At 39.5% G+C, this 13,139-nt stretch overlaps 1 protein-coding gene and 1 long non-coding RNA gene across 3 annotated transcripts in view; one reads left to right on the forward strand and one right to left on the reverse strand.

Moving 5' to 3' along the window:
- LOC132513465 (uncharacterized) overlaps window positions 1-13,139 on the forward strand; it is a 51,525-nt gene that overhangs the window by 32,755 nt on the left and 5,631 nt on the right. Inside the window, exons 3-5 of the long non-coding RNA XR_009538480.1 lie at window positions 4,201-4,402; window positions 7,059-7,390; window positions 8,823-8,914. This is a non-coding gene — a long non-coding RNA (uncharacterized LOC132513465). The remainder of the gene's footprint in view (window positions 1-4,200; window positions 4,403-7,058; window positions 7,391-8,822; window positions 8,915-13,139) is intronic.
- The window catches only part of MOSPD2 (motile sperm domain containing 2), a 59,105-nt gene continuing 51,925 nt past the window's right edge, over window positions 5,960-13,139 (reverse strand). For both annotated transcript variants that reach the window (XM_060137847.1, XM_060137846.1), the window contains 2 exons: window positions 7,953-8,055; window positions 5,960-7,364 (listed from right to left, as the gene is read on the reverse strand). In XM_060137847.1, coding sequence (XP_059993830.1) covers window positions 7,227-7,364; window positions 7,953-8,055 — 241 coding nt within the window. In that variant the 3' untranslated portion in view covers window positions 5,960-7,226. The remainder of the gene's footprint in view (window positions 7,365-7,952; window positions 8,056-13,139) is intronic.

Here is a 13,139-nt window from a genome sequence, read left to right on the forward strand (position 1 = left end):
GAAAGGAAAGAGTCCAGTTCTAACTTTAACGTCTTGAAGACTTGGTGGAGGACTTGGCCAGTAAAGGACACTAAAGTGGGAGACAAGAAAAGCAGGAGTTTGTTGTCTCAGAAACCTAGTGGTTGATACAGCCAAATGCTGCTGCAGGAACTCACTTCAGTTTCAGGCTGAAGCAAGTCCAATGGAAGAAGTGGTAAGGAGGTCGTTGCAGGATCGTAGCAAGTACCGTTTTGCTAGAATGATGGGAATAGACACTAGAATGGAGTGAGATAGCAGGGAGCAAGGTGGAAGTGGAGATGTGGTGAGGACCCTTCTTAAAGAGGTTTGTCTAAGAGGAAGCCCATATTTTCCTTCTGATTTTGGCCTTAACTATGTGAGCAACCTCACTTATATCTGGCTCTCAACTCTTAGAATCAAGATGGTCTCTTCCACTGTATATAGAATGGTAAATATGAACGTTTTCCTTTCATTCATTCTCAGTTCTCTTGTGTCTCTTAAGAGAATCTTGCTGATGGTGATTCTAGTTTTAAAGACAATACATATATTTATTATACTACATGACCCCCCCCACACACACTATTAAGCAAACCAAATGCTTTATCTGGTGTTAGAAAGGTTTGGACTCACCAAGATATGGTTACTATATCCATCTCTATTTTGGCACCTTCCCAATGAATTTAGGAAAGAAAATTCTGACTATACTCAATTCTACCCTAAGCACTGAGTTGAGGATATAATTTCTCTATAAGATACACCTCCACCTTTAATGACTAAGATCTTAAGTGGTTTCAGAGATCTCAGAGCAGTAAATACTGGGTTTACAAGGAAGCTTTGCTTTTTACATCAGTTTCCTTTTAAGCAACTTATTAGTTCAGCCACATGAAAAAAATTTAAATCTTGGTAGACTGCATCATACTATTGTTATTTCCCCTAATTATAACCTTCTCCCTCTCCACCCCTGCAAAGGGAAGTAGCTGGAGTCACAGAGTATTGGAAAAGTACCTAAAACACATTTTTGACATTTAGTTTATGACTGAGAACAGTGATTTGGTATTTGACTCAAGCCCATTTGCCTGTTAGTGGGTGAAAACAGTTCAGGGCAAATTTAACTGCAAATAGTAAGTTGTACTGAATGAATCTGTATGACAATATTAGGGTGAGGGTTTGCTGCAGAAAAGAGAGAGGAATATTGGAATGGGAAAGACAAATGATTCACGTCTTAGTTTGTTATAGTCCCAGATCCTGCAAAAGGGGACAGTCATAATATTAGTAGTTTTAAAGTTTCTTGCAGTCAGAAACAAACATACATAGAAGGTAAAATCAAGTTTGAATTCGTGGTGCAATAGCAAATCCATGCAGAAGGAGTTTTGGGTGACTTAAAAAAGCTAGTGACATTTTCAACACACATATACATGCACTGCTCTATAATGACCTGAAATTTTGCAGGGGACTTTTTGGAATAATTAGAATTCAAGGCACTGGACTTTGATACAAAGTAAATTAGATAGTAAATATACTGGGAGTCATGATGCAAGTCTCCATAAGAAAATGATTTTTTTCCTTTCTTAGTTTTAATCTTTTCTCATAGCTACCTTAACAGAGCATATGTATGTCTGAGAACACTAATTTAAATAAACTAACTGAAATGGATTCTTCGGAAAAAAAAGGAAAGTTTAAAAAAACTAGTTGTTTTTCACTACAGCTTCATTTACAAAAGCACACAATTACTGGAAGTCCTCTTTGCCCTAGCTCATTAACTCATCATGAGAATGTTTCTTGAGTGTTTATGATCGAGTCAATGTTTAAAATAGTGGAGACATACTTTCCCTTAACAAATGATTTATAAAAGTTTGAATATTTGTGTGCACTGAAGTTATGAGACTGGAGAAAGACAACCGGGATAGAGATATACTGTCCTCCTCGACTATCATTTGATGCCTGACACAGAAGTTGCAGTCTGTTTCTTTTCATGTGAGGACATCTGTGAATTCAAAGCAGTCAGTCAGACTGGGTAAGATTGGGTTCAGCTTTCTGACCCTCTGTCTCCTGGTCTGCAAAGTGAGGGGACCAGATTGGATGAGCTTGCAGGTTCTACCCAATACACACTCTGTATAACCCTTTCCATTGAGTGGGGGCTGGGGCTAGTGAATGTGATGGGATAACACTCCCATGATTTAGGTAAGCTTACGCGGCAGGAGGGATTTGTCAGGTGTAAAGTTTCTAATCAGTTATCTTTGAGTTCATCAGAAGGGAGATTTGTCCTGGCTGGACCTGATCTAATCAGGTGAGCCCTTGGAAGTAGATCTTTATCCAGTTGAGCCTCCATGGAGGATGTCATTGGCTGACAGTCTTGTGAGACCTTGACCAGGGAACCCAGCCATGCTGTACCAGACTCAGCCCACACAAACTATGAAATAATTCGGGTGGTTTTAAGATGCTAACTTTGTGGTAATTTGTTACTTGGCAATAGAAAACTTCTATGATCTGATTGTATTAAACACATGACTCCTTGAGGTGACGAGACTATGGCTGAGACAACTAGTAGCTGCAACCCTACTAGGTGCCCTTCTACGGAGTGATGGATAAACCTCTCAGAAGGTTGATGCTGCACAGCACAGCCCTCCATCAAAGTAAACAGTACATTAACCTGTACGTTTCAAACCTTTCACAAAGTAAGTTCTGTCTGTAGCTTAGAATTCCAAGTACGTTTCCAACCAAGGGTCTTGAGTGGTTATTTGTGTTTTGTCACCTCTGCTTCTCAAGTATTCTATCTTCTCTTTTTCGTCTCCTGCTGTTTAGGGTAGGTAAAGTTCTCAGAGCTGTCCTTTCAACATTGTAACCTATTACTCAGATGTGGCAGTTCTGAGTGGTTGTAACAAGCAGTGGACTTGGGAGACTAGTTCAACTCTTGGCTCTGAAACCAACTAGCCTGTGACCTTGGGAAAAAGAATTATTTCTCAGGCTCTTGGTTTCCTTATCTGTAAAACACACGGTCTTATCATGTATTCTCACATTGTTCAGACAAAGGAACACGAACAACTGGTCATTTCAAGGATTCTGTATTCTTGCCCGTTGAACCAGCTGTCTCAAATATTTTAACATGTGCAAGAGACTGGCTTCACTTTGCATGGCAGGGGACATGAGTAGGGTAGGGAAGAGAATCTTTGGACATTAGAGGGAAGTAATTATATTCAGTGTTAAGGATGAAATTGTTATGAAGATGTGAAAGATCCTATGTGATATTTTTATGGAATTGTTACAAATGTAACCGGAAACTATTATGGGTGGAATAGTGCAAGATGAATTCCAGGTGTGGGTGTGCTGTTATGACGGGGTGTGGGTGCAGTGGTGGAAGGAAGAAGCATCAAACCAAGTCTTCCTCAGACTGGTAAGGGATACTCCTTTACAGGATTCAAGGCAGTTGATCATCACTGGCCATCTACATGCGTCCCTTGACCTGGGCACCAGAATTCAGAGTGAAGTACCAAGAAGGCAAGGATGGGAGTACAGAGCAGGGAAAAGTTTGGAGAACTGACATTTGGCTTTGAGTGAGATGGGATATTCAGGACATCAACCCAAGTGTGAAAAGTTCTAGGGAGCTGGAGCGGAAGGTGGTGGAGGCAACATCAACAAAGCCGGGCTAGCCTCTCCGGGGCTGCTTTTAAATGCAAGATTTCCTCTCACTCTCACACTCATCCTGGGAAGTTGTACTTTGATATCAGAGGCACTTAGGGATGAGGAAACTGAGGCTGAAAGAGGTTAATTAACATTCCCGGGTCACACAGGTAGCAAATGTCAGAGAGGGGACTTGAACCCGGGCAGTCTTCATTCAGAGCCCTCACTCGTGACCACCACTCCGTCAGCTGGGACAAATGGGAGGACTTCCATTCCGTGCCCTCGGGCCAGGAAGAAAAGGGGAGTCCTGTGCTTCTGGGGACCCATGTTGTTCTGACATCAAGAAACCTTAAGTTGCTGGTAGAATTTAGAGAAGAGCCGGGTCGCTGTAAAGTAACTGATCCTTTCCTAGCTGGAGCCTTCCCCGCACAGGAGCTCTTCCCTAGAAAGTTGCATCTTTTGGGAAAGGAGGCCACACCCTCAGAGTCCTGGGTAGGTGTGGGGCTCCTTGGTAGGTTACCGGTCTGTCTTTGTGGCTCTGTTTTGAATTTCTCCCATGGTTTTGTATCTCGACCTCTTTTGCAGTTTAGAAGATGGACCTGTCCTTTTCGTTCTATTTTATGGAGCTGCACTTGGGAGTTGTGTCTTCCAGTGGCGAGGGGAACCACACAAACAATCCCCAGGGCCTTTGCCATCGCTATCCAGGGCCGCCCCTCCTGAACCACACCCACGTGCCATGCTCCGGTGCCTTCTCGCCGGGACCACCTGCCATGCGGCCGGCAGCCAGGTAGGATTTCTTGTCAGCCTGCTTCCTGCAGGTTCCTGTCAGCAGGCAGGTGTATAGGTACTAGGATGGAGGGATGTAGGGCAATTCTGACATGTGTGGCCACTCTAGTGATAGGTTCTGTGATGGAGCCCCCAGCTGTGACAGGCCAACGCTAGGTCCGGAAAATGGAGAGCTCCCCTGAAGAGCAGCCAGACCCTGACCCAGGGGCGAGGAGAAACGGGACACACTAGGGACGGGTTCACCTGATGACACTATTGTGCCTTTGTAAGTTTGTGGTGCCATCCTTATAAAAAGGTAAGTAGGCGCAGAAGAAATTAATGTGATCTTTGGAAGGTCAGAGTGAACCTGAGCTTTGATTTTTAAGATGCTTTATCAATTAGAGACCAGAGGTTTTTCCTGATGATATTTATTGCATAAATGTAATTATTTTGCTAAAACATATTAAAATAGAAAACATGTTCTTTTGATCAGTTTATACAAAGAAAATACCAATATAGTAGTAAAAATACTGAAAATATATGAAAAGCACCAGAACATTAGAGAAATTACACCGGCAACGATTCTAGGAATATATTTTTGTTTTTTGCAATTGTACAATAAAGTGCTATTAAATCCAGTCAAAATTAGTGGCAAGATATAAAAACAGTTATGGTATATTATGAAATTTGAGGCTAGGTTTACCAGCAATTGTATCTTTAGGCTACTTGCCTATAATGATATTTCATTAATGTTTTCATGGAAACTCTATGAATTTCCATTCCAAGTATTTCATTAATGTTTTCATGGAAACTCTATGAATTTCCATTCCAAGTGAAGATAATTTAAATCTGAATGTTGGTCCTTGGTAATTTGGTCATGAACAGGTAATGACATATTAAAAAATAAAATTATTAATTATAGCGTACTCAGTCATACAGACGTGATTAAATAAAATCAAATGAAGACACAATAAAATCAAATGTAAATATATGTGATCAATTAAGACAAGTACAGAAGTTTAGATGCCTTTGATTGTATGGTTAATTTTCAATATATTTTGCTTAGTCACATTTAATAGACACACAAATGTTAACAAGAAATGTTATTAAATTCAACTGGCCAGACATCAGGGAAAAACATTTTAGTGAGTCAATGTAATTTTCATGTGAAACATTAAAGGGACACCGTCAGGACAATACATTTCCAATTTTGACTATTTCCTCGCTTATTTGCTGAAGAACAAAACACATACACAGATACTTCGGGATTAGATTATAACAAAGCCAGGAATCTAACATATAAGGGGAAATCGCTGTGCACACACACAGGGAGATACTGTGGACAGTACTTAGGGTGGGCTGCAGTCAGTTTCACATCTGGAGGTGGCAAACTGAAACAGAAAAACCCAAATTAAGACGAAGTATCAGACCAGTGTCCATTTAAGGTTTTATTTCCTAGGCCAATTTTGAAGGAACTCTATTTTTTCATTCTTCATAATGCCATTTGGGAATCATCACATTCTCAAGATGAAAGCCGCCAACACTACAACCTCAGAATAAAACATTCTGCAAACATGGCTCAATCAAAACTCAAAATTTATTTTACAGGCAGACTATTTTTTTCTTTCATATAAAGTAGATTTATATGTGAACCAACATGGACCAAAACTGTTTATATTAAATGAGAAAACAAACTACTTGCATTAGGCTCTGCTCCTGCGAGGTGTATCATGTTACGAATTGAGGAACCGACCTCAGTATTGCTGTGACAAAGGCAGAATATATCAAGTGAGTCAATTAACCCTGGTCTGAAGTTTTTACAGTATTTTTCACTCTTAAACCGAGAAGTGACACTTTCGATTTATTTTTTCACCCTTACCGAAAGTTCCCTTCTCGTGGCTGATTTTAGCAAGGAATTGAAATGTAAATGAATTATACTGCTCTGCATCTCAAAAACTAACTTTTCAAAAAAATTTTATCTAACTCCTTTCGTTTAGAAAGGAGGGTGAAGATGGTCCAATGGAGGATCAGGCCTTTATAATAAGTGAAGCAAAAGGGTCCCTGTCCAGCCAGAGAGAGCAACGTGAAAGTGCGTAAAAAAAGACTGGAGAGGTTCTTCTTCTGGACGTTACTGACGGACAGAATTTAGAGAAAATCCAACCAGACTTAGTTCCCCAAATCCTAGCTAAATGAGAGTGTGAGTGTTCATTAAAAAGTCTGAGATTAATAAAAGGCAGGCAGGCCGTTAAGGAAGACGGATAAGAAACAAAGGCTAAAGGTGGTTTGGCATTAAGTAGTTGTACATTCCAAAAGAACATCGACTAGCATCTGTTAGTAGTTCTCAAAATTACAAAGTCATGGTTACAGAAATTACTCTGTATGTTTTTTCAATATACATGTTCTTCTATATACATAGTATAGAAAAGCTAATAAGTTGGCTCAGCTATAATAATTCTGTCAAAAAAAAGCAGATGACAGTTTTTGGCTGCAACAAAGCATGTTACTTTTCCGTTCAGCTAACATATATACATGATAAAACAAGCTTTAAAAGTATTAAATCAAAAGGGAAAAATAAATTATCTCTATTAAGTCACACAACAGATATACCTTTACTTACTTGACTACCTACCTATAGTTTCTTATAATCAATATCTTCAGCGTTTCCTTATTGTTAACAGTTTATTTTCAAGACATGTTTCAGTCCCCCCCCCCCCCAAATGCTGTACATTTCCTTGGAGGAAGGAAGCACAGATGTGTGACACTTTCAGCATGGTGGAGAAGTTCTGGGAGGTACTTTTTCCAACTAATGAACGGAAAAGCCATGTTTCCTACCGAGCACCACTTCTTTAACTGTACAACAAATAGAAGAGAGAGATGACAAAAGCAAGCGAGACCACTGTTAAGGAAAGCAGCCACTGCTGGAACCAGATACAATGCTGAACTTGGTCTTCAAGCTTCCTATTGCTTTCTAGTAAACGATTGAGCTAAAGAGGGGAGAAAAGGATGAAAGGTTTGTATCAATAAAACAGTACAGTAATCATGTGCATGACAAACGGGAATATTAGAAATCCCACAAACATTTATGGGATAGAGTCCATTTACTCTGAAAGGCTGCAAGCTGGGAATGCAATTTGGTTGCTGAACGGATGTGTATCTGTTCTCATTTTGAAAAGGTCTAATTCTCTAGTTGAGAAAGGAACAAAGCAATCATTTCCGGGAGGTACTGAAACCAGCTATTCAGAAAGAGAGCCCCTCCACCTTTTTCAAATTTAAATGCACTACATGGTACCTTTTCCATGAGATCAAGTTCTTCAATACCCCCCAAAATACCATGCGCTTTGCTATAAGGTCCCTAGTCCAAATTGAAATAGCCAGAGCTTTCAGAAAGTTAGTTAGAAGATCTCCAAAAGTAACGCACCACTTACCATTTCTGATCTGGCTTCCCTTCACAAAGAAGAGAGCATTTCTGTCGTGGCTATGCCAAAGGTCTGCTTTATGTCAGTGGGGAAAAAAATGGATTTCTAATATTGATTAACACTAAAGACTTACAGTTAGGGAGAAAGAACACTTACCTGTAGATAGAGCTCTTCACTGGTTTTATCTGACATGTTAAAGGCATGGTGTTTTAATGTAAGAGTGGTTGGCTTAATGCTCTCAACAATATGGCATCTTAACCTATGAAAGTACAAAGGAAACATAACTTCTTAAAGTTTTTAATGAATTTTTGAAAAGTAAAGTGTAAAATGAAAACAGTTAAACACAGAAGTGTATGTAACAGAGGTGAAAGTACTCATTCCTCTGCCCAGATATACCTAAGGGAGCAGCTAGCTCAACGTGTGTTTATCTTTGAAGGGGAGCAGAATTTGCCACCCCAAAACGTGCCTCTGGGGCACAAGGTTTATCTTGAGCTGATTATTTTTTAAGAAAAAGCAGACAAAAGTGGAAAGCTTTTTCACTTTTCAGTAAAAGCTCTGAAAAGTGAAGAGAAGTTACCTTTTTGTGAGACATGCACAGTTACAAGGGAAATCTCCATTTGTAAGGGTGTCTCCCTCTCTGCCAGGTACAGGAGGATGACTTTGTATCTCTCGAGACTCTTATCAATGGAGAAGGCAGAGACTTAAATCCGCAGGACAGCCTTAGCCGTGTATGTTGTGCTTTTCCCACCATCCTCCCAGAACTGGCTCCCTCGCCCACATCATCATCTTTTCTCTTTAGCTGGAGGTGGTATTTAAGGTGGTATCCTGGGCCACTGCGGGAAGTTTTACTGTTTTCCTGGGCCTCTCAAAGTATACAGGAGGTATACATGCTAGTAAACTTCTGTTTTTTTCCTGTTTTCTTCTGTTCACCTGTCTATGATTACGGGGGTATGGCGGGGGGTGGGATGGGGATCTTAGCCAAGAACGTAGAAAAATAAAGGGAAAATTATTTTTCCTCTCCTACAGTTTGGCAACCTACCCTGGGAGCTGCTGAGATACCATACTCACTTGGGAGCCTGCAGATGGGATTCTGGAAAACGGGCAGAAGCCCGAGAAGGGTAAGAATTCTTACTAAAGTCAGCTCTCCTGGATCTCAGTCTGGTGCAGTTGAGAGAGGAAGGTAAAAATTTCACCTTGTCCCTTCTTTTCCAAATTGAGATTAGCAGGAGAAAATATTTGTGTCAGCCAGTTCCTTAGTATTGTGACTTTGGTAGAGATTTTTGTTATGAGTATTTTTGTCTTCTACTGGTCCTCTTTCCTCCCACAGATGGTCATTGTTTTCTTTTATCGCTGTCTTTTGTGTTGTCAGAAGGAGAACCACAGGACAGATGAGATTTTCCTTTCGTTTTACTCTGTCTTGAGCGCTTGGCTTTATGACCAGGGAGAACAGTCTCTCTGGTCTCTGCCAGAGGGATGATGCACGTGTCTGCGTGCACCTGGCGACCACCTGAATAGGCTGGGGATCCGGGACACTAACTGATAAGCAGCATTCTCTGATGCTACCGGCTCTCGTGGGCGTCGGTCATAAGGGCCCCTTGTGGTCTCCACCTTCTTGTCTTATTTAGGGCTGGAAAAGTCCTGTTCCAGTAGTGCTTACCCAGTGTCGCAGGTTTGTAACTGAAGGCATATCATTCTTATGGGAAACGGGAGACACTTCTCACGACCCCATTCTAACCACGTGTGACAATGAAGGTCTTTGCTTCCTTAGGCTAACTCTGGGAGTGAGCTTTCTGAATCGTGGGAGGGCTGCATCTTTTGCACCCCGTTTCGGGATGCCTCTTGCATCCATGGCTAAGCCATAAAAAGGCTTATAAGTTTGAGTTGCTATTGAGATTAATATAAGATCATACTACTCAGCAATGGCCAAATGATGGATCTTTTGAATTGGAAAAACTTCTGTGTTTAAACATTTTTTAGAGAGAGAGCTCTCAGCCTTAACAATTGTTTTTCTTGGTGTCTATGGAAAGACCAACTTGAAAGGAGGACGTGAAGGAGTATGGGGGCCAGCCTTAGGGACGTCCTTAGTAAGATGAAATTACAAAGCTCTTTTTACCTCCACTTTCAGAAGATATCTACCAAATTTAGAGAAGAGTTAAAAAAGACTAGTGGCCATTCAGTTCCCCACTCATAGGGACCTTGATTGGCTGCGAAGGGGTGTTCTTCACACCCATGATTATACTGTAGTTATCAGACAAGCCCGATGGCCCCCCTAGGGAAAACAGGCACACTCACACGGGCAGCATATGACCAGAATTCCTCCCAAATTATCAGGAAATGGATCAGCTGAAGGCCAGTATTCAGGGGCTGACAGAAGTAGGGGCTTTTTCCCCTAAGGTGAATTGGTCCAAGGTTGAATTGTGCACTCAGAAAAAGGAGAGCATTCAAAGGCCTTTGTTGGACGCTTTCTACAGACTTTGTACAGATGCTGCGTTAAGCCCTGAAACTCCAGAACATAGAAATCATTTGATTTCCGTCGTAATTGGAAATCTCCCTGATATAAAGCAAACTGAAGAAAATGTAGCTGGATGCCATTCAGGCTGCAATCCAATTTTTTGAGGAATTAAAAGCAACTGTCTTTGTCTTGCAAATCTTCACAAAACCAGAAATTCGGCTCTAGAAGCAATTCAAAGTTCACCTATTCTAACCATTCCAAAACCTGCCCTGTTTATCTCAGAATACTTGTAGGTATTATAAAAGACCACGTCACTGGAAACAGAACTGTTCCGTACTTAGAAAAGTAAGAAAACATTTAAACGGTAATTTCGCTAAACCTCTGATAATAGGTAAAGTACCCCCAAAACTCCAGGAAAAAAACCCTTACTTTCTCTGTCCCTTTGAGGTGTAAATTTTCTACCCCACCTTCTGTAGGACCTGATAGCCAGCTCATAGAAATGCAAACTTTAGGAAAATGAAGCTCATCAGAAGTTAAAGAAAAGGAGCTATTTTGAAATTGGGCAAATGAAAAAAGCAAAACAAAAACCCCCACAAATATTAGTTTTTTTAAAAAAAAAGCTTTAGCACTCTGAGCAGGTAAACTTATTCCAACTGCCAGAAACACAGTTCGGATCCAACTGTTCTTTAATAAGCTAGTGAGTTTTGTGTCACTGTACCTTAATTCATGGCTAAAATTCTGGAACCAAAGCTATAAGGTCTCTGGTTTGCATCTGTATGTTTACATGTGTGTATATATATATGTTCTAAATGTGTGATATTTTCCTACTTCTGAATGGTACTGCCAAGATTAATTCATAAAAACTATTCGACTGGCTTAAAGAAAAATAAGTGCTTTTCAAATTGAATATTCCTAAAACTCAGAAATAGAGTAACCCCAAATTTTTTTCAAGTTCACAGGATCTGGGATAATCTTTGGTAAATAAAAGCTGGGTTAAATCCAGACAGCATGGGACTGGCACAAAAACAGAAATATGGATCAATGGAACAGGAGGGAAAGCCCAGAGATGCACCCACGCACCTGTGGTCACCTTATCCTTGATAAAGGAGGCAAGAATATACAATGGAGATCAATTATACTTCAATACAAAACAAACAAACTGGGTTAACTGGTTGGTTTAATTATACAGGTCTTGATATAATAGAGACATGCAACCTTTATTCTACCTGGGCTTACTATTCAAGTAAGTAAGTTCATGTTATCTCTGTTACAAAATTTGTCAGCAAGAACACCTTGGCATGACGGCTGATTTTGTGTAATGTCTCCTGGTGTTTGTGTGAAGAGTCTAAACAATCGTTGGTAGCAAGTGATTTAGATAAATGTCAGCGAGATAAACGTTAGGTGAACTTATCAGCAATGAGTATATTTTATGGTATATCTCTTACAAACAGTTTTCCAAATGTCTTTGGTAACTTGAAACTTTAGAGTTTTGCTAAGTTAAATGACAGGAAATTCACTGAATATCTAGATCATTTCCAAATAAGATAAAATAGTGAAACATTAATTACTACACATAGGTTCATCTACTTCTGGCTTCTTATTACAGAATGAAAGGTATTTGGGTATATTAGTAAACATATCTTGTGCCACAATGAAAAACTATACTGTGAGGAAGTATCTATTTCTAGAAATTATGAAATATATTCATAAATTTGCCAATCCAAAGAATGCTGGTGTAACAGACTGCAAGTGCTTATTTATCAGTTTTCACTAGAAAGTAACATTTCTAAGGATTATTAAAACGACTAGAAATAAGTATATCAACCCTGTACATAAGAATTAGGATGTGTTTTTGGCCAAGAGAAGTAGGGAGGTGCATTTTTGTTAAGGGACGTGAAAGTGATTTTATCCTAAAGTAAAGCTATAGTTATTTCAGAGTAGAAAGTAGGAGAATAAATGGATACAGAAAGTTGGGAAGAGACAGAAAGAGAAAATTTTACCTTGTGTAGTCAAGCTGGCTAAAATTGAATAAATTTGTTTTAAGGGTTTTAAAAATAAGCTTAATATCAACAGTGTAATTACATGAAACTAAATTTTCTTTTTTTGCTAAAGGGACAGTTTTACTGGGCTCTTGGTGTGGTGTGGTCTGCTCCTGATAAGAGATTGTGAAAGGTTTTTCTTTACCTTTTTAAGTAATCTGCCTAGAAAGAAAAGATTTTGCATTTTATCAAAATAATTTCCTGTGCTTCATCTTATCTTTATCAGCAGGTCTTTAATTAAAAGACTCAGTTTTAAGATTAGGAGCTGCGTTTTGCTCGCAACTATGTGACCTTCTGTATTTGCCTTTGAAATGTTTTTAACTGTCACTCTGGTTAACTGGATAATTAAGTATTGTTTCATAATGATATATGATTCTATTTAGCCAAGTGTCCAAAACCTTTTGATATTTTTGACAAACGTCCCCAAATCAAATTCTAAATGAAGTCTTTTTGACCTCAAACTAACTTTGGGATTTTCCCCACGGCCCCTGGAACATCTCAAAAGATGTGTTCTCTTTATAAAAAGATACTAAACCACTTAGGCTTATTTGATATGTTAAATTATGTGGGACACATTGTCAAATAAGAATACTAAACCTTCTTGATTGTACTTGTATAGATACATGTTTCACCTTCAAAGAGATTCACAAAAAGGACTCTGACAAGTACTCTAGAACACAGGTTTCTGATAACTTTTAAGACCGTAAAACTGAGCTGGGTAAGAATTTCCAGAACTAATGGAAAAAACTGAATTCAGGCAGAACAGAAATTAATAACGTGGGATTGAATGAATTGATGAGAATGATTGAAACACGTTTTGTTTCTCCAGATTTAAGGAGAACTTTTCCTCTT

Source organism: Lagenorhynchus albirostris, chromosome X (genome assembly GCF_949774975.1).
Source record: "Lagenorhynchus albirostris chromosome X, mLagAlb1.1, whole genome shotgun sequence".
NCBI classification, from domain to species: domain Eukaryota; kingdom Metazoa; phylum Chordata; class Mammalia; order Artiodactyla; family Delphinidae; genus Lagenorhynchus; species Lagenorhynchus albirostris.